The sequence below is a fragment of the Diospyros lotus genome, chromosome 8 (genome assembly GCF_014633365.1).
Source record: "Diospyros lotus cultivar Yz01 chromosome 8, ASM1463336v1, whole genome shotgun sequence".
NCBI classification, from domain to species: domain Eukaryota; kingdom Viridiplantae; phylum Streptophyta; class Magnoliopsida; order Ericales; family Ebenaceae; genus Diospyros; species Diospyros lotus.
The window spans coordinates 36,542,989-36,570,368 of NC_068345.1; the positions used below are offsets into that span (position 1 = coordinate 36,542,989).

Below are 27,380 nucleotides of genomic sequence, written 5' to 3' on the forward strand. Positions count from 1 at the left end.
AAACCTAGCCTTCCAAACACATCCTTGATTTACCTCTCTTGTGATGACTTTGAAGCGAGTTTGACGGGAACGCGAGTGATAGCGTGTAATTAAAAAAAAAAAAAAAAGGTAAGCCAAAGAGGCTCTAAGACAAATGCATAAGAGAATTAGATTGTGCATTTCATGAATATTCAGTATCCTTTGCGAATCAATTATTTACTTTAGGAGTCATTAATGTTTTTTCCATTGTCCTCCTTTAGAAGTTTCTGTATTCTATCCGGACCCAATTTCTTTTGGGGAAATAGGTTTAGGCTTTATAAGAGTTGGGTCGGGTCAGGTATGTTTTGATAAGGGCATTGGAATCGGATCGGGGGCCAAAACATTTTCATGTACGAGTTTGGGGTTTGCAGAGAAGGGAGAGGGAGAAGAAAGAGACGGGAGAGAGAGACGAGGGTCAAGGCAGACTCGCCGTGGCGTAGGGTCGGCCATGGAAGGGGGGTTCGAGCGATAACGCACCTTAGTCCAACGGAGGTGAGGTTGATTTTTCTTCTATCTTCTCCGGCGGCCGGCTTCTTCTTCTCTGGTTATGCGCTTCTCTTTCTCTCTCTGTATTTCTTTTCTAGTTTAGCTCTTCGATTTTCAACCAAAAACCCTATTAATAGTCACATTTACCACTGTAAAATAATGGCTTAATGTCTCTAGTTGAGTCCCTCTGTATGCAATGTAGCAAGGGCAACATCTATATTTATGTTAATATGGTACAAAATATAAATAGAGTAAACAGTTAACAGAGTCGTACATCTTCAATTAAACAATTTATAGCTCTTGTTAGATAAACAGTTAACAGAGTTCTACTTTCAGCTTAATATTAGTTTTCCATGTTATGCTACAAAACCACCGGCGTGAATATAAGAAATAGCTGGTTAGGCTTAATCATGCCCATAAACATAGATAATCACTAATACACAAGAATTATAAGAGGTTCTTGAAAAAACCATACTTAACAGAGCGCAAAAGAAAAAAGAACCTCATTTAAGCATTGCACCCACAATCCAGAACCAAGGCATTGTGTACAAAAAACACTCTCAATGTCGGCACTAGCAGCCTATTTATAGAGGCCAGCTATGAAGAGATAAATTGCGTCCAAATCTGAAATAAAATCTACTGAAAATCAAGCATAAATGCTACTTACGATTGAGATAACCAAAATAACTAGATAAGCCTAATAGACTAAGATAATAACAATTTAATAGATAATACTGACTTAAATCAATTTTGTAATTTTATCAACATTCCCCCCCTTAATCCAAATTGTATCATGCTTGCCATGCCCAACTTTTTCGTTCCTCAGTTTGGTTCAGGATTCAGACGCCAATGGCTTGGTGGGATGTCTGTAACTCGATTTTCTAATTTGTAGTAGACTGGCCCCATCTCATTATTCTTCTTGATCTCTGAGGAAATGACATCAAAATCTTTATGTTTGTTACAGCCATAGGTTGTAGAATTTTTTTTTCATTTAGTTAATTGCCAAAATGAGTTTGGGCTTCGAGCCTTATAGTGAATGTAAGATTTTTCATTTCTAATCGAGATGTTACGAATTCAAGTCATAGAAACAATTTTTTTTTTTTTTTTTAGAAAAGAAGTAAAAAAGAAAAGTTGCATGTAATTATAACTTTTTTTAATTATTGCAAAGCAAGAAGGTGAAAGGTGCACTAACACTTAGCAATAGATGCAAGAAAATAAATTGGTTGCTCCCAGAGTATAGATTGAGAGATCGGACAAGCCTTATGCCGATGTTAATCAGGTGGGTCGTGAGTTCGATTCTCATCTTGCGCAATGAGACAAAGTCTCACACCTGTGATTTACCTTTCCTAACTTAATCGAGGGCACAAGTATTGAGGGCCGCGCAAGAACAGTCATCCCAAAAAAATAAATTGGTTTTCAAAAACTTTTTCCAAAAATCATGACAAAAGCAACGAAAATGGATCAATTTCTTGCAAGACAAAGTGATAACAACCATATGCATGCAACAAACCATCAAAAGGAAATACTAAAGTAGATAATAGTTACCTCAACTCTTAACAATCTTAACGATATCCCATTAATTATTAATGGTCTTCCTTGCCCGTTAACTCTTAACAATCTATTGATTCCTTTGTTAACTTTTAATAATATTTATCATCATTAACTCTTAATGATGATTAAGAACACATGCCGATTAAGAATCACTAAAATGATGCTATGCTTATATGGTATGTGACCTTCTAACTTCACAGCCATGTAATAATTAGGAAACACCAAACTCTTTGATGTCAGTTGAACTATTTGTCCTACTATGAGAATTTCTCCATATCTTAAAAGTACCTCGAAAGGTTTTGAATGACAATTAATATTATGTTAGGATGATTTTAATGGCAATAAAATCAAACTTTAAGTGAACTTATTAGGGTTTTCGATTACTGTGTAATACAATCATTCTAATGACTAACATCCTGATCGAGTGAGAGCCATTGACTGATCAAACTCACAAGACTTGGTAACTATGCTAAGATCTAATATGGTATGATTGAGATGATATATTAGAACTCTTTTTGATATTAGAAACTTCTTTCCGATCATGTGCACCACAGTTAGGGGTTTTCTAATCAACCACCAACTAAGATCGCATAGGATATTCACTATTCGTTAAAAGTCGATGGATCCTATCAACGATTACTTGCCTCCATACACCAATAGAATAGAGACCACACAAGAAACATTTTCATCTTCTGATTGGATGGTTTCGCTAAAAAACAAATCTCCAACATCGATGTATAAGACAATTGTGTTGTTTCTGGTCTGGGGACCAATTGCATAATCGAAAGCAATAACAAATCATTAATTCTCTCAGTTATGTGATCTGTTACATGCATCACATTCAACAGATATTCAACTAACACTTACCTACATGTATACTATTTGCATATTATGCAATATATATTATTCCATAATCGATTAATCATAGTCATCTTCTAATAAATCTAAAGATTAGAAATCATTTTAAGAAATCTTGTACTAAAAATTCTCGTCAAATATTCTTAATAACTTAACAATAAAATTTTCATCAAGAAATTTAGAGACTCATTCATATACAATTGAAGATATATAAATGAAAATATGACAATTTTATTAATTTACAAGATTTACATAATCAAAATTATTACATATTAGATGTAATCTAAATCTAACATTAAACCACTACACTAATAGAAGATATATTGTCAACAAGCATTTTCGTGGCATTGCAGACTTCAAAACAAATTTTATTTTAACAAATTACGTAAGTTACTTGACAAGCGCTAGCAGATGCGGCAGCATATTATTATGCTTCTCAAATTGAAAGTGCACAGTTTGCGTGCTTCTTCAAAGTCCAAGAAACCATTGCTAGATTGAATACGTATCTTGTGATGCTTCTTCTATCATTTTGATCTCCACCCACCCTAATCACTGTTTGAACAGCAAATAGTTTCCTCTGATATCGCGTAGAATTCTCGTAGCCACCCGATGGTGAGATTGTTTTGATATCTCAAATAAATTCTGCTACTAACCCAACTATGTAGAAAATGACAACCTCGGATAAAATAAATATCTGAGACTTCCAACAATACTTTTAAATAAGGATCCACCAATGGGCTATCACCTTCTTTAAACCAAATCATACAAACTTTCACAGGTATATTTAAATGTACATGATTAATTACAGTCAAACTTCTAAACTTCTTTAAGGTTATAGAGGCATTCAAAGTCTATTAGTAGCTTGGGTAACTTCAATATAATATCAGCCATTTCAAATTCTCGCTTGATAGCTTGCTTAAAATCTTCAAATTCAATCATGTGAAATTTATTTCCACTAAAGATAATATGATCAACATATATATAAGCACCCTGCATCTCAATACTTCAAAGTGGATTCTTCCATTTTTTTCTCCAACACTTGGCATCTAGTTTTCCTATGATTGTACTCAGGAGACGTATTCTACTACAAATTCTGTTTTCTCTATATATCATTAGTAACTTGAAATTTGTTTCTGAGAGTTTTTAAGTCTCATTTTTGGTACTCTTTCAATGCCCTTGTATAATGTTTCAAGGATGCCCCATGCTTCCTTTGTTGTGGTGGGACTTGCAATTTTCTCAAAAAATAGTCTCATTAACTGCTTGGTAAATGTATTACAGTGCCCTTTGATATTTCTGCTTTGCTTCTTGATGAGAAAAAAGTACCTTCATCTACCCACTCCATTGATTACAATTCTTCCATCCAAATCTGGGTTCGTTCTTGTGGCTGGTGATGGGGTGAGGGTTATAGGCTGGTTACCAAGAGAGTCATTACTTTTAAATCTAAGACAAAATTAAAATCTATCAAAAATCAGGAATTAGTGTTTCTTTTCTTAAGATTGAGGTAAACAAAATGACTAGATAAGCCTGATTCATTACGATAAACAATTTAACACGTCTAGATAAGGACCAAAAGACTCGAAAAAACTGATTCAACGGTCAAAACTTTAACCCTCTTAAAACGATTAAAATTGTTGACAACGGATGCATGTCAGCCAAAACTTTAGTGGATGCATGTTTCAGCACTCAAAACTTCAACTGATGCATGTTAGTCAAGAAGATGTGGGTCACAGCTTTAAAAAAGAAACCACAAAGAACAAAACCGGATATTCTGACGTGTCCAGTGATATTATTAGCTGTACATAGTGAACAAGTATGAAAAAGACACCCATTACTTGGCTTTTTTAATTACTTTGACCACAACTAATGTTGTATATTTGGCCCCCAGATCTTGACCTTTCCACCCTTTATTAACCTCCCACAGAAAAAAAAAAAAAATTATCAGGACAGACGAATTGTGAAACCTTGTTCTCCTTGGCCCAATCAGAAGGGTGTCCTTACGTGCAGGGAAATAATAAAAATTTTCTATGGAATAGTTTTGACTTATTTATTTTAAAAATATATTTATTAATTATATTTTTATAGTAATATTTTTATATAAAATTAAGTTCCGTACACAGATTGAACTTCATCAAGCAATAGTAAACCATACTTGGAGCACTATAAGTTGCAGAACTTTCATCCCTTGCGATGCACAAAACCTGAAAACAAGATGAAGACTACCACAACTTCATTGCTTCTGTTTGTTCTTGTTCTTTTGTTTTGGAGTCCATTATCAGCTTCAGTAGGTAGTGTTGAGGATTTTCTTCAATGCCTTCCCCTTCAATTTCATAACTCAATCTTAAAGGTAACTTACACCCCGAAAAACTCTTCTTTTCTAACTGTGTTGCAGTCCTCCATTCAGAACTTGAGATTTGCATCTCCCTCCACGCCCAAACCTCTGGCCATTGTTACACCTGTAGAGGAATCCCAAATCCAGGCAACCGTCTACTGTGCCAAACAGCACGGCTTGCAGATCAGAGTTCGAAGTGGCGGGCACGACTTTGAGGGTCTTTCGTATGTTTCTAAGGTCCCTTTTGTCATTCTGGACCTGGTAAACCTTCGATCGATCAGTGTTGATGTTGAAAACAAAACTGCTTGGGTTCAAACTGGTGCGACTATTGGAGAACTGTATTATGGAATTGCCCAGAAGAGTAAAACTCTAGGCTTTCCTGCTGGATCTTGTCCTTCGGTTGGTGTTGGTGGACACTTCAGTGGGGGAGGGTATGGCCCGCTACTCCGCAAATACGGCTTTGCTGCTGATAATATTGTCGATGCTCTGATAATGGACGATTCTGGCAACATCCGCGATCGAACATCCATGGGGGAAGACCTATTCTGGGCTATCAGAGGAGGTGGAGGGGCTAGCTTTGGAATCGTTCTAGCATGGAAAATAAAGTTGGTCGATGTCCCCCCAACTGTAACTGTTTTCACAGTTTACCGAACCTTAGAACAAAATGCAACGAAGCTTGTCCATAAGTGGCAGTACGTTGCGCACAAGTTCCCTGACGAACTTTTCATCGAGATTGAACTCGTGGCAAATTCTAGCGAGAACGGGAAGAGAACAGTAAGAGCTTCGTTCAGCTGCTTGTTCCTGGGAAGAGCTGATAAACTCATCAAGATGATGCAAGAAAAATTCCCAGAATTGGGTGTGACTAAACAAGACTGCAGCGAAATGAACTGGATTGAATCCGCGCTGTACTTTGCGGCCTATGGCGGCTATCCTGACGGACCCCTTGAGGTTTTGCTGAATAGGACGTACACGGATAGAGACCATTTCAAAGCAAAATCAGATTATGTGCAAAAACCCATCTCGGTGAAAGGATTGGAAGGGATATGGGAAAGGTTTTATGAAGAAGATGTTAACACGAGTGTGGTGATGTTTTTGGTCCCATATGGTGGCAAAATGGACCGGATTTCAGAAAAAGCAATTCCTTTTCCACATAGAGCGGGGAACATATACAAAATCTTGTACTTTGTTGGGTGGGATGAAGAAGGAAGAGCAGCATCCGAGAGGCATGTGAATTGGATCAGAAGGCTCTACAGTTACATGACTCCTTTTGTTTCCAAGTCTCCCAGAGCTGCGTATATCAATTACAGAGATCTCGACATCGGAATGAACAGCGAAGGAAACACGAGCTACGCACGGGCAAGTGTCTGGGGCCTTAAATATTTCAAGGGAAACTTCAAGAGACTGGTGCAAGTGAAGACCAAGGTTGATCCAAGCAATTTCTTCAGAAATGAACAGAGCATTCCCCCTATCACGTCTTAAAAGTTTTCGGTGAGTATCACCCACACCCCGAAGAAAAGGAACAGAACAAATTATTTGTAAGCATATAATATAATTGATATGTCTTCATTTGCTGTATGACATTTTCTGATGTATCATCCGCCTATAATTAAGGATATTGTGTTTATCTCCTAAAGTTTGAAGTTAGTCTTGGACAACTGCTATTCAAGGTGTTGCAAATAATATATGGGTCCCTTGCCTGCCTAGCATATATATACACTTTATATGCATATATATTTTACATTATCTCCACTCCCGAGGCATTTTTTTCTTACAAAATTAGTTAATCAGTACAAAATCTTCAAATAATTAAAAACACAAAATGTGCCTTCATTTGTACACACCTCCGATCATAATTCTTCCCATCCAAACTAGTTTTTGTACGTGGGCTGTAGTCTGGCAACCGATTGTTGGTTACTAAGGATGACTTTATCTCTGTTTGAGCTTGAAACAAAAATGCTTAGTCTTAAGAAGGTGAGAAAAAAAATAACTATTTTATTTATTAAACTCTGTACAATTTATAAGCTAAAAGTTGAGAAATATTAGCTATCTACTTCAGTAAATGGACCACAATCTTTTCTTAAAAAGGCTTTAACAACCTTAACTTTTACCAAGTCCAAAAATACTCAAAGGAAGACAAATAATTAATGAAAAAACAATAAATGAGTCAGTAGCGACTCAACCGACAAAGAAAATAAACATTGTACAAAAATAAACTAAAATGACGTGCACTAAACTTTGACACTCCTCCTTAGTTTAGCAAGAAGTGCTCTTTTGGTCTATCTTGCGTTTGGCAAAATTCGCATCAAAATATCCTATTAGCTCAAAATAATCCTCATTTGGATACTACAAATCTACATTTAAAATTTTAATTAAATATTTAAATATTTCTTATTTGTCATTATATTAGATTTTTTGAGATTTGATTGGAATCTTACATAGAGACATGCTTCTCGTTAGGCAGAGTAGGGATCCTATTATATTCTTATAGAGTTTTAGTTCACCTTATACTTTGATCATCTTTGTCAAGTTTTGTGGATGTACTCATAGGTGTGCCGATTGCTTTTGTATTTTTCATCTCAAATTTCTTCTAACATGTCTATTAAATATTTTGGTTGATTTACAAAAAAATGTTTGTTAGATTGTTTTACTTGAAGACCTAAGAAATATGTGAATTTTCTCATGAAACTCATTTCGAATTCACTTTTCACTAAATTTGAGAAATCTTTGCAAAACTTTTCACTTGTACCTCCAAATATCATACTGTAACATCTCGCCTTCTCAAGGCGTGTTACTATGCTGGGACTTAACATATAAATACACATTTTCATTACACAATACATCCTTTAACACCTTAAGTACCATATTTTCAGGAAAAATCCCAACATATCATTACAAATGCGAAAATAAAAATCAAAACTTAATATGGTATATGGAAAAATATTTTATCACTTAATGAAAATAATTAAGGGCTACAATTTATATATTATTCAAAATTTATTTTTTTGTTAATTATCAAAACTTGATTAGAGATTAAATGGAACAAGTTAGCTCAACACTTCAAAGTTGGAAAAGGCAACATTGGCTTACTTCTTGCTACATTATGAAATTGCAATTGATCTCATATCAAAATAGTAGCCCATTGTTGATTTTCTATCCTCAACATTTCCTACCCAATTCGAATCTATAAAGCCACTTAACAGATAGTTTTCATTCTTATTGTATGGCAATCCAAACTCAAGAGTGTTCTTTACATATCTTAAGATTCTTTTTCTTGCATCAGGACGAGGAACTTGAGGACATTCCATGAACTAAGAGATAACACCTACAAAGAAAGACTAATCGGGTGTTGTTATAGCTAGATAAATCAAACTACCAACAAGATGGCAAAACTTGCACAAGTCCACTATTGGCTTTCCTTCATCCTTTTTCAACTTGATGCGTGGTTCCATGGGAGTCCCTTCTTTTGACCTGGCATCTTCCATTAAAAAATGCTCCAATAATGTTTGAGCATATCTTCTATGAGACAAAAACAAACCACATTCCATTTGCTAAATATCCAACCCAAGAAAACATCTAGTTTTTCTTAGGTTCTTCATCTCAAACTGATTCACCAATTCATCACATAATGGCTTGATTTCAACATAATTATTTTCAGTAATATCCATGTCATCAACATACAAAAGAACCAACGCATGTATCTCCAATTTTTTTTTTTTTGACAAACATACTTGAGTCAGAATAAAAAACTTTGAATCCACAAAAGATAAGTATTTGGAGATTTTTCCATACAATGTACTTGCAGCTTGCTTGAGGCCATATAAAACTTTCTGGAGTCAGTGGACATGGTGAGGAAATTCCTTAGAAACAAGACCTTGGGACTGATTCATAAATATTTCTTTATCTAATTATTCATAGAGAAATGCATTTTTAACATTAAGTTGCCAGGAATTCCACTCCTTGTGGGGAGCAAAGGAAATGAGAGTTTTGACTATTGTTATTTTGGCAATTAGACTGATAGTGTCTTTATAATGTAGTCCAATCTAGTCCATAATGTTGTAAGAAACCTCAAGCGACCAATCTTGCTTTGTATTAATCCATCGATCCATATATATTCTTCATCAACTTGTAAACCCACTACTTCGATGTCCTTTGGCATTGGTACAAGTTCTCAAGTATTGTTCTACATGAGTTCTAAAATTTCTTCTTAAATTGTTGCTTCCCCAACTTGGGTGCCCTCTGGCTTTTTCAAAGCATGAAAGTTCATGAGAGTTAATTGGACTTGTAAAAAAGCATTGGCTTATAGCTAGTGCACTCATTTACTTGGACTTTATAGTCATTTTGCAAGCTAGTTGTCTTCTTTCTTGGCTTGATTGTCTTGGTGATAGGAGAATTTGGTTATTACTTTCTTGTGCCTATTGTTGGGTTCTTGGTTCATCGTTGTTGTTTTCCTCACTACTTCCCCTTTCTCTAGACTCCTCGGTTTCTTCACGATTGAGAAAATCATATATGCTCATCATTGTCTTTAATGATTGACTCAATCTTTTCCTAAAGATTTGTAGTAAAGTGAGACTTCATCAAAGACCACATCTTGAGAGGTGGTGAACTTCTTGGCTTCTAGATCCATGCACCTCCAACCCTTTCGATTCTGTTCATAACCAACAAAATACACCTGTTTGCTTTTGGATCTAGTTTTGTTCTGTCACTTTGTGGAACTTGAACATAACAAATTGAACCAAAAACTTGCAAATAACTGCTCACTTTTGGCTTCTTATTATATAAAAGCTCAAACGGAGATTTGTTACCTTGCCATGGTGGTAGGTGATTCACCATATGACATAGCTTTAGCCCACAATTGTCAAGTAAAATTCTTGTCATGTATCCATGAAAAACTAGTCTTTGAGAGATGTACAAACATCCTTTCAGCAAGTCTATTTTGTTGAAGTGTCTTTTGACATGTCATTTGTCTCTTAGTCCCATTATCTTCAGAGAACTTGAGAAATTTTGTTTCTATGTATTCGAACCCATTATTTATTCCTAGGTACTTGATCTTGGCATCAAGTTCCTTCTCGACTTGTTTCTTAAATTGAAGAAACTTGATAAATGTCTCATTCTTATGCTTTAGAAAATACACGCAAGTAAACTTAAAAAATAAAATAAAAATCATCAACAATATCATGTAATGATAGTTGTTGTAACTTGGTGTTCTAGTTAGTCCCATCAAGTCCAAATGAACCAATTTATATAAGAGGTCCTGATCTCCAATTTTGCGATCTCTTGAAGGGTAAGCATTGAGATTTGCCAAACTGACATCCTTGGCAAACTAAGTTTGGAGCTATATTTTTCAAAAATGAACTTCCATCAACCATTTACTTAGAAGTGATTTCCTTCAAATGTTGATATGCAACGTGGTCCAATCTTACATGCCAAAGAGCTGCATTGTTGTTTCAACTTGTCTTTTCTACATAAGCCTAGACTGTAGATATCACAAACAAGTTAGATTTTTTGTTCCTAGTGTAGACGGCATCACTGACTATTGCTTTCACTTTTCCTATTGTTATTCTTTTCGCTAATATTATATAGGTAAATTTTTTTTATGGAATAGTTTTTACTTATTTATTTTAAAAATATATTTATTAATTATATTATTATAGTAATACTTTTATATAAAAGTTCAGAGATTGAACTTCATCAAGTAATAGTAAGAGGGTGTTGGCTAAGCAATTTGATCGCTTATAAGTTAATTATGTAGCTTATAAGCTATTTAGCATTTTTCTCTTAAATGTTTGGCAACACCAAATAGGTTCAAAATTATGTAGCTTAAACGCTACAACAATAGAGTTTGAAAAAAGCTTGTGCCCCCTACCTTTTGCAAAATCGCTATCACCAGTTTATTGCTTTGACCGACTCATTTATTATTTTGCCCTCCAACATTTTCAATACTTACATCTATTGTCCCTGTTGTTATAACGTTACCTCTTCTCCTCCATTGATATCTCTTTTCCCATATTTTTCTTTTGCATCTACCATTACTGTCGTTGTCACCGTCGTCGCTCCTCCATTACCATTATCACTATTACCCAGTAGGGCCGCCTCATGTTGGTGGGTTGCGCTATCGCCGCATCTACAAAAAACGAACATTGCCATAAGCCTCCCAACGCTATCGCCCTTCCTTCATTATCGTTGTTGTCGTCGCATAACTTGGCCACCGCAAGCTTTCTTCTGTTTGTGGGTTACTCCATTACTGTATCTGCTTCCAGATCTGCCATTACAAACCACTTTCTGTTGGTGGGTCGCGTCATCACCTACCGCTTCCTTCTTTTCCAGATCAGCTGTTGCTGTCGCCTTATGGATCTTCTTATTGGTCGTGCCATAGTTGCCTCGAGCTTCCAGATCTATAGTCGCAAGCTATGATGCACGGAAACAGCTTAGAGGTGCCGTTTCGACGTTTCTGAACCGTTTTCCGTTTCGAAAACGGGAAAAACGGCCCGAAAACGTTTTCGGGCCGTTTGTGTAATATTTAGAAACTTCTGGGCTGTTTCAGCAAATAATAAAAAAATTTGGAAACGCGTTTCAGCCGATTTTAACGGCTTGAAGAAAAGCCCTAACCCCAAAATTAGTTCCTCTGCTCTTCCTCCTCTTCTTCTTCTAGTCGAGTTTGATCGCCCTCACCCTTACCCTCGCTGTCATCTGCTTCCAGTCCTATTGCTTCGTCGCTCTCGCCGCTGTCTGGTTCGTCGCATCGTTGTCGTCTTCGTCGCACTCGCCGTCTGGTTCATTTCGGTGCTCCTCATCGTCTGCTTCCAGCCCTCCCCGTCTACTTTCAGAGCCTCGCTTCATCGCCCTCGCCGTCGTGCCGTCGTCGCCCTCGCCATCATCTTTTGTTTCGTCGCCATTTGCTCGGTGTTTGCTTTCCTCTTGTAAGTAATCTCACTGGATGGTCCCTCTTTGTTGTTTGTATGTGCAAATGCAATTACATTTACAGTGTTGCTTGTATAGTTGTATATATTTTCTCCTTGCTTGGGCGTAAATGATGTAAAATATTGTAATGTAAAATTCTGTCTCCTTGTTTAGGATAGCTATGGAAATGGATGGAATGCAAATATATAAAGCAACAAATGACAATTAATGCCCTCTTAATGGAAAGACAGTGTTTTGTTAAGGGAAAATTGGACTCTTATAAAATTATTAAGGTTCTGGGTGATCATTGATCAATGCAATTTGTGCTCAAATTATCATAATATTCATTCTAGAAGATTTCTAACCTTTCCAATATCTTCCTGAAGGAACTACGTTAGACAATTATCATCAGTTAAAAATCTTAATAAAAGAAACACACCAAAGCAAAGACTACTATCATCACAGAAATCTTAGTCCATGGTTAATTGGTTATCTCCTGATTAGTAAGTGTAGAATTAGTTTCCACAAATGTTGGGGCCTAATGTTTCATAATGGAAATTATGCATAACTTGCTGCAGTGTCTTTCCATAATATACCGAGCTTCAAACCAAGAGATGTTAACTAGACACAATATCTTTCCAAGGCAATTATGGATCACCTGAGTTCCTCGTTCTCCTTTTAAGTGAAAAATTATTGCAAGTTTTGAGTCTTCAAGAAAAAGAAGTGAATCAACTATCTTATAAAAAGAGAGAAAAGTATATGAGATTTGTGGGTAGTAGGATTTTATTGCAGGACTTTTCCCGACAATATTTGTATGCCCTCTTAATGGAAAAGTATATGCATTATGCTTATTACATGGATTATAAATTTGTTGAAATTTAATCTTATATTATGAACTCTATATTTGATCATATATTGATTTATTAATTTAATTCATAGGTCATATATGGCTCATTCAACTTCAAGTTCAGGATCTAGTAGCAGTATTTCATCAAAAAATAAGGATGAGAAAAATAGTCCATTATGGAAATATGTGACTAGAATGGAAAAAATGGGAGAAGGAGGGGGTAGTTGGAAATGGACTTGCAACTTTTGTGGTTTGCAAAAATTTGGGACATACACAAGAGTTAGGGCTCATCTATTAAGTATCAGTGGGAAAGGAATTGCTTATTGTAAAAAGCTAAGTCCTGAAATTATAGTTGAGATGAAAAAAGTTGAAAGAGAAGTTGAAGAAAGATTATCAAGTTTACAACATAATCAAGTGCCATTACCAACTAGTAGTGTTTCTTTGGGGCCTTCTTTGTCCTTACATGAACCAAGTGTTTTAGAACATTTAAAGAAAAGAAAATCCATGGATTCACCTCTTGCGAAAACTTTTGACATGCAAACTAGAGCACAATTAGATGCTGAGATTGCTAGGATGTTTTATACTGGGGGTTTGCCTTTTAATCTTGCTAGAAACCCATATTATCCGAGTTCTTATTCATTTGCTGCTAATCATCCATTAAGTGGTTATGTGCCTCCGGGTTATAATAAGTTAAGGACCACATTACTTCAACAAGAAAAGGCAAATGTTGAAAAATTGCTAGAACCTATTAAAAGCACTTGGTTGGGAAAAGGTGTTAGCATTGTTACTGATGGTTGGAGTGACCCACAAAGAAGACCCTTGATTAATTTTTTGGTTGTTTCTAAAAATGGTCCAATGTTTATCAAATCTGTGAATTGTTCAGGTGAAGTAAAGGATAAACAATTTATTGTTAATTTGATGAAAGAGGTAATAGATGAAGTTGGTGACCAAAAAGTTGTACAAATTATTATTGATAATGCTGCTAATTGCAAGGGAGCTGGGGAAATCATTGAGGGTATGTTTCCACATATTTATTGGACTCCTTGTATTGTCCATACACTTAATCTTGCTTTGAAGAATATATGTGCATCTAGGAATTTAGAAAGTAATCAAGAGACATATGATGAGTGTCATTGGATCACTGAAGTGCATGGAGATGCTTTGGTCATAAATGTTTTTATAATAAATCATTTAATGAGATTGGCCATGTTCAATCGGTTTAGTTCTTTGAAGTTGCTTGCAATTGCTGACACTCGATTTGCTTCTATTGTTGTTATGCTTAAAAGATTTAAACTTCTTAGACGTGCACTTGAAGCAATGGTTATGAGTGATGAATGGGCACAATATCGAGATGATGACCAAGGAAAAGCTCGATTTGTTCGTGAATTGATTGTGAATGAGAATTTTCGGGAAAAAATTAATTATATTCTCGCTTTCAGAGCACCTATTTATGATATGCTTAGAGTTTGTGATACAAACAAACCATGCCTTCATTTGGTTTATGAGATGTGAGATTCTATGATTTTCAACATGAAAAAGGTTATTTATGATCATGAAGGCAAGCTACCAAGTGATTTTTCATCATTTTTTTCATGTCATTCATCGTATTCTTCTTGCTCGTTGGACAAAACATAGCACTCCATTACATTGTCTAGCTCATTCTTTGAACCTGAGGTAATTTTAAAATTCAATATTTATTTCTTACTAATTCAATACTCTATGTATTATTCTTTTTATTTTTAAATTTTTGTTGATTTTGTCTTTTGAAGGTATTATAGTGATAAATGGCTTCAAGAAAAAGAAGGTAGAATGCCTCCGCATATGGATGGAGATGTCTCCACACAAAGAATGAAGTGTTTTAGGAGACTTTTTCCTAATCCAGATGAGCGTGCTATTGTTGATGATGAGTTTGCTGATTTTTCTCTCAAAAGTGGGCCATTTGGAGACCCAGATGCTATCTTGAATAGCTATAAACCTAGGAAATGGTGGGCATGTTATGGTTCACGTGCTCCTTTGCTTCAAAGGTTAGCTTTTAAGGTGCTTGGACAACCTACTTCTTCATCTTGTTCTGAAAGGAATTGGAGTACTTATTCTTTCGGTCATTCATTTAGAAGGAATAAATTAACTCCAAAACGTGCAGAGGATTTGGTCTTTGTTCATAACAATCTTCGTCTTTTATCGAGAAACACCTCCCAATATTATGACGAGAAGACAAAGATGTGGGATATAGGTGGAGATGAATTTGGAAGTATGGAAGATGTGGGTATTCTCGAATTTGCTAATCTCTCCTTAGATGAACCCGAGTTGGAGTCTGTACTCTTTGACGAAGATATTAGCCAGTTTATAGAGACATAGCGTGATGAACTGAATGAACTTTTATAAACTAGATTATGTTTGATTCTGTTATTTAAATTCTATGTTTGTTTTTAATTACTAAGTCATGTAAGGATAATATAACTTTCTAAATATTGTTGATGGTTATTTGAATGCATTGTGGACTTTATGTTTATGTTTGTTTGAATACATTATGGAACTTATGTTTATTGTTTATATTTGAATTTTTTTATTTTTTTTATATTAAAAATTTATAAAAAAAAACCCTATATTTTTTAAATTTACAGTTTACCCTGCGTTTTCGTTTCCTATCTTTTTAGAAAAATGCCGTTTCCGCGTTTCCGTTTCCGTGCAACCTAGGTCGCAAGTCATCGGGATTCCTCTCCAAATCGATTGTTGTTGTTGTTATCGCCTGGTGGGTCTCCTCCTTGGTTGCGCCATTATCGCCTCTGCTTCCAGATCTATCGTCGTAAGTTGCCCGTCACCTTTAGATTTTTTGTTTCTAGTGTAAGGAGAATGCTACTTGCAAAATCAATTAGACTATTGATTTGACAATTTGCTTCAATTACAAATTTATCATATGTTTCAATTACAAATCTACCCCTAAATTTGCTACCCTACTTCTTTTTCCTCATATTCTCTCTTTCTCTCTCCCCTCCACCACTGTTCATCACCGTGGTTATTCTCACCGCCAACGCAGTCGCTTCTGCCATCGACGTAGCCGGCTCTGCTGCCGTTGAATTCGTTATTCACCTCCGTTGTTCCAACCACCGCCAACACCTCCATCTCTTCTCTCTCTTTCTTTCTCTCTCTCTCTTCTTGTTCTCGACGTTGTTCGCTTTTGACACAGCTGCAGTCGCTATCATTTGCTGCCATTGAGAGGCTACCATCAAAGCTTTTGGTCTTCATTGTAGTCGTCGCCGATGCCTCCATCTCTTTCTCTATCTCTTCTCGTTCTCACCACCGTTCACCATCATTCCCACCATCGTTCCCAACCATTCTGATATTTATTGGTCATTATATTCCATTTAAAATTTTTAAAATTTTGACGAAAAGTATACATTTTTACCTATCATAAATCATAAAAACACTCAAAAGATTGTATGAATTAACTATTTTGTTTATAATTTTTAAAAATTTAAACTAACACATAAATATATAATATATTTACAGAAAGTATATTTATATATAATTTTAGGTTATATATATATTTTTAAATAAAAATATATACTAGTAGTTTGATATAACTTTACATATAATTTTTAACTTTTTATTTCAAGTAATATAAATAAATAATAATACAAAAATATATAATTATTTATATATAAAATAATTACAAAATATATAAAATTTAATATTTTGTATGAATTGTGATGAATATAAGATAATTAAAAACTACAAAATAATATTTTAAGAATAGCAAGCCAACTCTTAAAAGTTTTAACATGTTACAAGCCAAAAAATTTTAAAAATTACAAAATGAGTTTAGTTTAATTTAGATAATTTTGTATAATATGTTTGTAGGTTATAATTGTATTTAAAAATAAATTTATGTATATTTTTATATATATATGTAAATCTTTTGTGTAATACATATAGTTAGATTGTGTATATTTATATTTATATAGAATATACATCTCCAGTAAACCACGACGAACAGAGAAAAATCATTGGCGAGATTGAGAAGACCCACAGAGAGAGAGAAAAGATGGAGGTGTGGACAGTGGTTGGAATTGCGATCAGAAGCGTTGATGGCAGAGACGATTACAACAGCGACGAGAAGAGAGTAGAGATAGGGGAAGGAGAAAGAAAGAATGAGATTGAGGCATTGACAGTTAATAGAATGGAAAAGACGAATGGCAATCAGAAGCGTTGATGATAGTGGCAATAGTTGCAATGACAACAAGAACAAGAAGAGAGAGAAGGGTAAGAAGAAAGAGAGAAAGAAGGAGATGGAGGCGTTAGTGATAGTGAACAGAGGAGGCGGGTTGATGGTAGTGGCTCAACGACGGTGAACAGTTGTAATGCCCCATTTTTCGAGCGCGTTATAATTTAGGACAATTCTGAAATAATTTTTTTTTATACTACTAAAACTAAGACTAAACCATATCATTGCTCTTATCCATCTCAAAATTTTCATTCATTTATCCAAAAAGAAAATCATCATAAACATTAAATGCGGAAGCTAGAATTGAACCTAATATCATAACATTAATCATAAATCAGTTCTTACATCACGGGAACATAAATTTCTCAATATGACTTAATACATAACATAAATTCTCAACTAACATTAACCCTAAATAGGGTTCTATATCATCATTTCTAAAAATGTTCAGAATTCGAAATAACAGAACTTAAATACATGAGTAACATAACATATGTTCAACTGATCATATAACTCATCATGCACTTTGCTAAGTGCTATTACATGCCTCATTCATTCTCGTTTCTGCTACTATCTTCATTTGAAACGTTTGAATATTCTAGGAACAAAGCTCAGGTTAGATGATGAATCATCTAAGTAAGGATATAAAACATTTAATGCTTATGTATGTATGTAATGCACATAATATCATAACTCCCATGTTTGGGTCGACTGCACCTTAAGATTACCCGCCATTTTTTCAATCTCCCTGCTAGACCGAGGTGTATGGGTGCACCATTGGCAAAGTAACGGAGCCAATACCTAATCCCAAACCCATGCAACGTATGACCGTGAATCTCATCATGCTCATATGCATATTTCATAAATCAAACATGTAAATGCAATCTATATGACATACTCACATCAAGGCATGACAATATAATAAAATCATTTACGTAAAATCAAGTTTTGGATCGAACCACTTACAAATCAAATATTTTCATAAAATTAAATTCAGTCGGGAAGTACCGCTTACCTTGCCTCTAGTGTAATTTTGCCTCAAAATTCGCGTTGGACTTCCAATCTTACTCAATTATGAACCTTGGCGTACCCTGGGCATCATAATTATTTAAGAAAATCAGATTTCTAATTTTCTCTAATTTTCCTAATTTCTCTCATTTCCTCCTATTATTTCCTCAAGATTATGAAATAAATACTTCCTCATAAAATTTTATCAATTTCTCTTCTCAATAATTCCTAAAGCAATATTGCTAAGCCCCATAAATTTTCTCATAATTTTCAGAATTCATATTCTATTTATTTCTCATTTTCTTTTTGATTTTCAAGCATCTATTGCTTAAAAAATCCATAATAAATACTAATCATGCGTTTCTTTTCCAATTTCATCATCAAAAATTCTAAAATATCATTTTCATATTTCTGAAATTTTGAAGAGATTTTTGAAGATAACTCACCTTCCCGTAGAGCGATTCGATATTCTTCAATATTGTGATGAAATCTCGATTTGCGTATCCAACAACGCCTTTTGTTACAAATTTTCATACAAACTACTAAACCCAGCCTATAGGATTTTTCTAGGAATTTTTTTGGTATTTTTCTCTCTCTATTTTTTTTTCTTTTTTTTTTTAATCTCTCTCTCACTCTCAAATCTTTCTTTCTTACAACATTTCTCCTTCTAATATAAGTACTCAAACATTTCAAGTTTCCTCTATTTATAGATGGTTGATTTAAGCTTAGCATAATTATAGTGTCCCACTATCTTTAATTATTTTTCACTAAATCTCACTAAAAATCTTTAATTATTTATTCACACCTTACTTTGTCTCTTACATTTCTCAATTATTTTATTCATTATCTTTAATTATTTGTCCACACCTTACTTTGTCTCCCACATTTCTTAATTATTTCACTCATCATTTTTAATTATTTTGTTATCTTTCTTAATTATTTTTTAATAAATCTTACTCATAATCTTTAATTATTTGTCCACACCCTACTTTATCTCCAACATTTCTCAATTATTTCACTCATTATTTTTGATTATTTGTCCACACCTTAATTTGTCTCCAACATTTCTCAATTATTTCACCCATCATCTTTAATTGTTTTGTCATCTTTCTTAATTATTTTTCACTAAATCTCACTCATAATCTTTAATTATTTGACCACACCCTACTTTGTCTTCAACATTTCTTAATTATTTCACCTACTATCTTTAATTATTTTGTCACTTTAATTATTTTTCACTAAATTTTCTTCTAAATAGATTATTCTTTTATTTAATTTATTAATTTTAAATCTACTTTCTTAGCCTACCAATTAGTCCATTTACTTAACTTTTTATTTTTTCAACTTAGTCCACTAAGTCTAAACTCATTTACTTAGCCTAGCCCATTTATTTAACCTAGCCCATTAACTCTAAACCTATTTATTTAGTCTTTAATTTTTTTTCAACTTAGTGCACAAACTCTAAATCCATTAATTTTTTTAATTATGATTTTTAATTGATGTCAAAAATATTTTAAATATAAAATTAATTATTATTATTCTCAAAATAATAAGATATTACAACAATGGTGGAGGAGAAAGATAGAGAGAGAGAGAAAAAAAAAAAAGAGTGAGAGTATGAGAAAGAAGCAGAGGAAGTAGGATAGAAAATCTGGAGATAGATTTATAATTAAAACTGAAGATAAATTTTTAATTGAAAAAAATTGTCTAATTAATTGTGCAAGCAGATGGCATAACTGACTATTGCTTTCACTTTTCCTATTGTTATTCATTTTGTTAATATTATATAGGTAAAAAAATTTTATGGAATAGTTTTGACTTATTTATTTTAAAAATATCTTTATTAATTATATTATTATAGTAATATTTTTATATAAAAGTTCAGTACACAGATTTAACTTCATCAAGCAATAGTGGTCCTGTTTGTTGTAGCTTAAAAGTTGTAATTTTTAGTTTCTAGTTTCAAAAAAATTGGGATGTAGTGTTTGTTTTAACTTATAGAATTCTAACTTATAGGTTCTACTAGCTTTTAGAAGGGGTAGAAGCTGGTTTTTTTAAAACTGGGGTACCCCAACTTTTATAACTTCTTCTTAAATAATTATATTTTTATAATAATTTTACCCTTATTTTTAGTAAAGAATTACCTTCTTGTTTACGCAATCATGGGTTTTTCTTTTTCACCTCCATCTCCATTTTCAAATCTCTTCCTCTCTCTCGTCATCTTCCTTTCTTTCTATAATTTAATTAATTTTTTTATAACACTTGAAACTTATACACTAATTAATTTTTAAATTATCATTCTATAACTACTAAGGGTATTATGGACAATTATACAAAAATAAGTTATTTTACAATTTATGGTATCAAACACCACAACTACTTAACTACAACATCTGAGAAGCTGCAATAAACAGGTTCATAACTTATTTTAAGTTTTAGAAATTATAATCTAATAAGTTATAAGTTATAATTTCTTTAATTAAACTACAACAAACAGGGCCAGTAAACCATACGATGAGCACTATGAGTTGTCCTATTTATATAGAAAAACTTTTACAAATTAATGAGAAATTAATGATATTTGGGATAAAAATTAGGGTGCGTTTGATAGACATGGAAAATGATGATGAAATTCATTTTCCATCTAAATTTCAGGAATTTCTATCAAACAATTTTTTAATTTTATGGAATTTGAATTCCATTTTAATTCAAAAAGTAAATATTTTCCTTGAAATCAAGGAATTGAAATTCTTAGAGATTGGGGTAAGAATTGAAATTCTATGAAATTGAAATTTCACCCTCATTTTTTAACTCTATGAAACGCACCGTTATCAATTTGTCGTGATAAATTGCCAATAAATTGATCTAAACCAAAAAAAAGGCAGACAGAGAGGCGAGACAGAACTCATCGGCCAAACCCCTCTTGAACAATTGGCAAAGACGCTATTCTCCACAGGCGACTGCCCAAACCAATCGAACACCAGCAAAACCACCATTCTCCGTTGGCGACACGGAAAATAGGATGAGTTACTTTGTCCACAACCCCTTCTCTGACAACGAGACGTAGCGCTACCATTATGTAAAAGTTCGTCTGCACAAATAGCACAACTCAACTCAAAAAAGCCCACTGCCCCCAACAATATCTCCATCTTCGCATGCAAACAAATCTCTCTCTCTCTCTCTCTCTCCGTATATACATTATATATGTGTGTGTATTATCTGTCTCTCTAAAATGGTTAGCAGATATGGGAACAGCTTCATGGATAAGCTGCAAAGAGGGGTTTTAAGAAATGAAAATAGATGGAAATACAGGAAGACAGTTCACAGGAGGACCAAAGAAAACTTAAATTTATGATAGAATGTAGACATGTCCAGAGGGTGGGGCCAACGGTGTTCGGAGAGTGAGAGGCGGGTGGCCGGAGGATGGGGCCGACGGTGTCGTGAAAGGGAGACGCAGATGGTGGCGACGGTGTCTGCGAGAGGGAGAGCGAGAGAGTCAGTCGTGTCTGATACATGTCTGATACAGAGGGGGAGAGAGAGAGAAAGAGAGACGGTTTTGGATCATTTATCACAGTGGTCTTTTTATCGCCCCTATAAACCAATCTGTAAATGTCTTTCTTACAAATAGCACAACTCGGAGCACTATAAGTTGCAGAACTTTCATCCCTTGCGATGCACAAAACCCGAAAACAAGATGAAGACTACCACAACTTCATTGCTTCCGTTTGTTCTTGTTCTTTTGTTTTGGAGTCCATTATCAGCTTCAGTAGGTAGTGTTGAAGATTTTCTTCAATGCCTTCCCCTTCAATTTCATAACTCAATCTTACAGGTAACTTACACCCCGAAAGACTCTTCTTTTCTAACTGTGTTGCAGTCCTCCATTCAGAACTTGAGATTTGCATCTCCCTCCACGCCCAAACCTCTGGCCATTGTTACACCTGTAGAGGAATCCCAAATCCAGGCAACCGTCTACTGTGCAAAACAGCATGGCTTGCAGATCAGAGTTCGAAGTGGCGGGCACGACTTTGAGGGTCTTTCGTATGTTTCTAAGGTCCCTTTTGTCATTCTGGACCTGGTAAACCTTCGATCGATCAGTGTTGATGTTGAAAACAAAACTGCTTGGGTTCAAACTGGGGCGACTGTTGGAGAACTGTATTATGGAATTGCCGAGAAGAGTAAAACTCTAGGCTTTCCTGCTGGAATTTGTCCTTCGGTTGGTGTTGGTGGACACTTCAGTGGGGGAGGGTATGGCCCGCTACTCCGCAAATACGGCTTTGCTGCTGATAATATTGTCGACGCTCTGATAATGGACGATTCAAGCAACATCCGCGATCGAACATCCATGGGGGAAGACCTATTCTGGGCTATCAGAGGAGGTGGAGGGGCTAGCTTTGGAATCGTTCTAGCATGGAAAATAAAGTTGGTCGATGTCCCCCCAACTGCAACTGTTTTCACAGTTTACCGAACCTTAGAACAAAATGCAACGAAACTTGTACATAAGTGGCAGTACGTTGCGCACAAGTTCCCTGACGAACTTTTCATCGAGATTGAACTCGTGGCAAACTCTAGCGAGAACGGGAAGAGAACAATAAGAGCTTCGTTCAACTGCTTGTTCCTGGGCAGAGCTGATAAACTCATCAAGATGATGCAAGAAAAATTCCCAGAATTGGGTGTGACTAAACAAGACTGCAGCGAAATGAACTGGATTGAATCCGCACTGTACTTTGCGGCCTTTGGCGGCTATCCTGACGGACCCCTTGAGGTTTTGCTGAATAGGACGTACACGGATAGAGACCATTTCAAAGCAAAATCAGATTATGTGCAAAAACCCATCTCGGTGAAAGGATTGGAAGGGATATGGGAAAGGTTTCATGAAGAAGATGTTAACACGGGTGTGGTGATGTTTTTGGTCCCATATGGTGGCAAAATGGAACGGGTTTCAGAAAAAGCAATCCCTTTTCCACATAGAGCGGGGAACATATACAAAATCGTGTACTTTGTTGGGTGGGATGAAGAAGGAAGAGCAGCATCCGAGAGGCATGTGAATTGGATCAGAAGGCTCTACAGTTACATGACTCCTTTTGTTTCCAAGTCTCCCAGAGCTGCGTATATCAATTACAGAGATCTCGACATCGGAATGAACAGCGAAGGAAACACGAGCTACGCACGGGCAAGTGTCTGGGGCCTTAAATATTTCAAGGGAAACTTCAAGAGACTGGTGCAAGTGAAGACCAAGGTTGATCCAAGCAATTTCTTCAGAAATGAACAGAGCATTCCCCCCATCACGTCTTAAAAGTTTTCGGTGAGTATCACCCACACCCCGAAGAAAAGGAACAGAACAAATTATTTGTAAGCAAATAATTTATATGTCTTCATTTGTTTTATGACATTTTCTTAGAATTATGTTATTGCTTGGTTTTTCATTGTTTATGTCCTCAATTTTAACAGGTGAAATAAATTATAAGCGGAGACTTTATTTTATTGTACAAGATAAAGAATCGAATTCATAATATAATTTACTGATACAAATCTCAACTTATTGTATCCATCTCTTGCTCAGGGCTGCTGTAACTTAATCGTATCCATCTCTTGCTCAGGGCTGCTGTATGACATTTTCTGATCTATCATCCGCCAGTAAGGATATTGTGTTTGTCTCCTAAAGTTTGAAGTTAGTCTTGGACAACTGCTATTCAAGGTGTTGCAAATAATATATGGGTTCCTTGCCTGCCTAGCATATATATACACTTTATATGCATATATATTTTACATTATCTCCTCTCCCAAGGCATTTTTTTCTTGCAAAATTTGTCCTCTCCTATTTTCCCTCGCAGCCAGCTGTTCTTCGTCCTTTTCCCTCCTATTTTGCAAGAAGGACGAAGAACAGCTGGCTGGGAGGGAAAAGGACAAATTTAATAAATCATTTATTTATTATTATCATTTTTTTTGTGGTTGGTTTTAGCCTCTTCCAAAGCTGCTTTTAGTTTTTTCTTTCTGTTTTTTTTTTTTTTTACATTTTCTTCTCTTTTATCTACTGTCATTGGCAACGACCCAATAATGCCTTAGACAACTCTGAAGTTGCCAATGCTATCAGAAAAGTTTTATTCATTATTGAAGTTGTGATTGCGAGACAACCATATATCTAATTTGAAAGTCTCACCTTGAATGCTTTTGGCATTGATCTCACTTCTCCCTTAACCAATTACAAGGAAGGAGGTAATACTCCCCAACAATTAGAGGAGTTGTCAACCTTCTCCCTAGCACTGTTAAGAGTAAAATAGAAAATAAAAAAAATTATAAAATTCAATATGACCACAAATTAAGTTTCCATACAACACGTTAAGTTCATATTTTGAAATGAAAATGAAAATTAAACACAAAAAAATAAAAATAAAAACTAAAATAAAAAAAATAAATAAGAAGAGTAAAACTTTTTGTCAAACATGTCCTTAACAATACATTAATAAATCTAAATTTCATTAAAATTAGGCTTAAAAGAGAAATCTAAGAGCCTGTTCTCTTTGATGTTTTTGAATCATTTTCTGTTTTCAATTTTTTAAAATACTGAAAACGTGGTCTTTTTGTTATTTTCAAAAACGCCTTTTCAAAAGTAAGGAAAAAATTTGTGAATGAAATGAAAAACAGCAAAAAAACGTTTTGGCTATTTTCAGCTAAAATACAGTAAAAATTGAAAATGGGGAAAATGCACACGCACTCCCTCTTCCTTCTCCCTTCCGAGCTTCACTCTCTCTTCCAACAAGCAACACATATCTTCCACCACCACTGCCATCGCCCTCCACACCAAGATCCGCCATCGACACCACTGCCACTGCCATCCACGCCAAGTTCCGCATCCTCCACCGCCACCGCCATCACTCGCCACTAACACCACCGCCACTCCCAGATCTGCCACCACCGCTATCGCTATCGTCCGCCATTACCCTCCACTCCCAGATCCGCCACCGCCATCGCTCGCCACGCCCAGATCTGCCATCACCATCGCCACTGCCAGTCGTCCTTTCTGCCCTTTGCCATTTCTTTCTTCAGCTTCAGCCATTTCTTCCTTTAGCTTCGGCCATTTCTTCTGCCTCCACGCCCAAAATATGTATTATGATTTATGTATTATGGTTTTTGTTATTAATTTTTCTTTTTAATAATATTTTTAAAACTTTAGATAAACTTTTTCTTTTGCTATTTTATGATTTATAATTTTTTTAATATTTATGTTGTGGGTAATCTAAATTTTAAAATTAATGTCAAATTTTAATTTGTAAGTAAAAATAATTTTTTTATAAAATTATTAGTTGAGTCAAATTAAAAATGACTTTAAAAAATAATTTGTAATTTTAATACATTATTATATATGATTAAATCATTAGTTTTTTTTGGTATTATATTTTAAATTATTTAAATTAAATTTATAATTTATTAATAAATATTTATAATTTACTTTGAATTAAATTTATTAAATAAAATATCATAAAATATTTTTTCTCAAAATCTCGAAGAAAACGTGTTTTCTAATTTTTAGTTTTAAAAAATATTTTTTTAGAATGATAAAAAGAACTCATTTTCAATAATTCCAAAACAAACACTTAAAGCACAAAATTAAAAATAAATTCAAAACTCAAAACTGAAACACAAAGAGAACACCACCTAAGAGTATTTGAGTATTTTGATTGAAAAATAAATTTTATTTTCTTTCCCTTTTTCCTTCTCCATTCTCTTCCCTTTTAAGTTTTTCTTTTCATCTCCTATCTACAAAATATAAATTTCTTTTTTAATCTGGGCCCAATTTCTTTTTCGAGATAAAGAGGTTAAGACTTTACTCGCGGCTAAAACATCTTTTCGGCAAAACTCATTCGAGTTAGGCTTGCAGACTGGAGAGAGTGAGGCCGAGGCAGACTCCCGGTGGCTGTCCAGCGCCAAGAGGGGTGGTTGCCGGCCGGCATAAGCTCGACCATGGAAATGGAAGGGGTTATTTTCTTTCTGCTTTGAGCCACTTATCTCTCTGTTCTTTTTAGGCGTAAAATGGTTGGGCTTTACAGCTCCATGCACAAGCACAAGCAAGCTTGCTAGGTTTATATATACACGATCATTGTTGATCCAAATGTATTACACGAAAGAAACAACCTTAGTTAAGCCTTGCAAGCACCCACAATCCGAACCAAAGTCATTGTTCTTAAGAAAGAAACAGCCTTAGTTAAGCCTTGCGCAGCACCCACAATTTGAACCAAAGACATTGTAAGAACAAAATATACAAAAAAACATATTCGCAGTTGTTTTTGTGTATTTCAATTATCGATGCAAGCAAACCATTTCCTTTTATAGAGACTGGATACTAAGAGGTAAATCAATTGTATTCTAAACTTAAATAAAATCAAAGATAAAATGCTACTTAAAGCTTGAGATAAACAAACTGACTATGTAAGCCTAATCAACTAAGATAATAACAATTTAATTAATCTGAATTGTTATCAACATTCCCCTTTAATCCAAACTTTTTGTCATGCCCAACAATATTTCCTTTAACTTTGCAAATCTATATGTTTGTTGCGGCCATTGGTCATGGAATTATTTTTTAATTAGTTAATCAGTACAAAATCTTCTAATAATTAAAAACACAAAATGTACCTTCATTTGTACACACCTTCGATCATAATCATTCTTCCCATCCAAACTAGCTTTTGTACGTTGGCTGTAGTCTGGCAACCGGCTGTTGGTTACTAAGGATGACTTTGTCTCTGTTTGAGTTTGAAACAAAAATGCTTAGACCACAATCTTCTCCTAAAAAGGCTTTAACAGCCTTAACTTTTACCAAATCCAAAAACATTCAAACGGAAACGAATAATTAATAAAAAAAAATAATAAATGAGTTAGCACCAACTCAACTGACAAAGAAAATAAGCATTAATTGTATACAAATAAATTAAAACGACATGCACTAAACTTTGACACTCCCCCTTAATTTATGCTTTCGGTTTAATAAATCGAGAGCTTCACAAAAGAGCTCCAACTTCAGCTTTGTGAGTGCTTTGGTGAAGACATTAGCAACTTGATCATCACTTATTCTAATATTCTCCAACTCAAACTCGTGTTCAAGAATCTTCTCTCGAATGAAATGGTTTGAAATTCAATGTACAATGTTTGAGCATGAAATATTGAAT

At 34.7% G+C, this 27,380-nt stretch overlaps 3 protein-coding genes across 6 annotated transcripts; all 3 read left to right on the plus strand.

The window, feature by feature from the left end:
• The first annotated feature begins 342 nt into the window (after positions 1-342).
• LOC127807700 (tetrahydroberberine oxidase-like) lies at positions 343-23,946 on the plus strand. 3 transcript variants are annotated; one of them, XM_052345738.1, is made up of 2 exons: positions 343-510; positions 22,091-23,685. In XM_052345738.1, the coding sequence occupies exons 1-2, from the start codon at positions 367-369 to the stop codon at positions 23,507-23,509; spliced, it is 1,563 nt and encodes a 520-aa protein (XP_052201698.1). In that variant the 5' UTR covers positions 343-366; the 3' UTR covers positions 23,510-23,685. The 3 variants fall into 3 exon arrangements, 2 of the variants coding, with proteins under 2 accessions (XP_052201698.1, XP_052201697.1); XR_008024779.1 differs by having other exon boundaries at positions 376-562; positions 22,091-22,194; XM_052345737.1 differs by lacking the exon at positions 343-510 and adding an exon at positions 23,777-23,946 and having other exon boundaries at positions 21,259-23,518.
• On the plus strand, positions 5,092-6,875 carry LOC127807701 (tetrahydroberberine oxidase-like). Its single transcript, XM_052345740.1, has one exon. The coding sequence runs from the start codon at positions 5,123-5,125 to the stop codon at positions 6,719-6,721; it is 1,599 nt and encodes a 532-aa protein (XP_052201700.1). The 5' UTR covers positions 5,092-5,122; the 3' UTR covers positions 6,722-6,875.
• Positions 12,231-15,480, plus strand: LOC127807702 (uncharacterized). 2 transcript variants are annotated; one of them, XR_008024780.1, is made up of 2 exons: positions 12,231-14,660; positions 14,756-15,480. XR_008024780.1 is itself a non-coding variant. In XM_052345741.1 (2 exons), exons 1-2 carry the CDS (start codon positions 14,533-14,535, stop codon positions 15,339-15,341), a joined length of 714 nt encoding a protein of 237 aa, XP_052201701.1. In that variant the 5' UTR covers positions 12,244-14,532; the 3' UTR covers positions 15,342-15,480. The 2 variants fall into 2 exon arrangements, 1 of the variants encoding a protein (XP_052201701.1); XM_052345741.1 differs by having other exon boundaries at positions 12,244-14,660.
• Positions 23,947-27,380: the final 3,434 nt, after the last annotated feature.

Coding starts and splice junctions, on each gene's coding strand:
- LOC127807702 (XM_052345741.1), top strand. CDS start 14,533: ATGATCATGAAGGCAAGCTACCAAGTGATTTTTCATCATTTTTTTCAT. Junction 14,661..14,755: donor GCTCATTCTTTGAACCTGAG/GTAATTTTAAAA, acceptor TGTCTTTTGAAG/GTATTATAGTGATAAATGGC.
- LOC127807700 (XM_052345737.1), top strand. CDS start 21,911: ATGAAGACTACCACAACTTCATTGCTTCCGTTTGTTCTTGTTCTTTTG.
- LOC127807701 (XM_052345740.1), top strand. CDS start 5,123: ATGAAGACTACCACAACTTCATTGCTTCTGTTTGTTCTTGTTCTTTTG.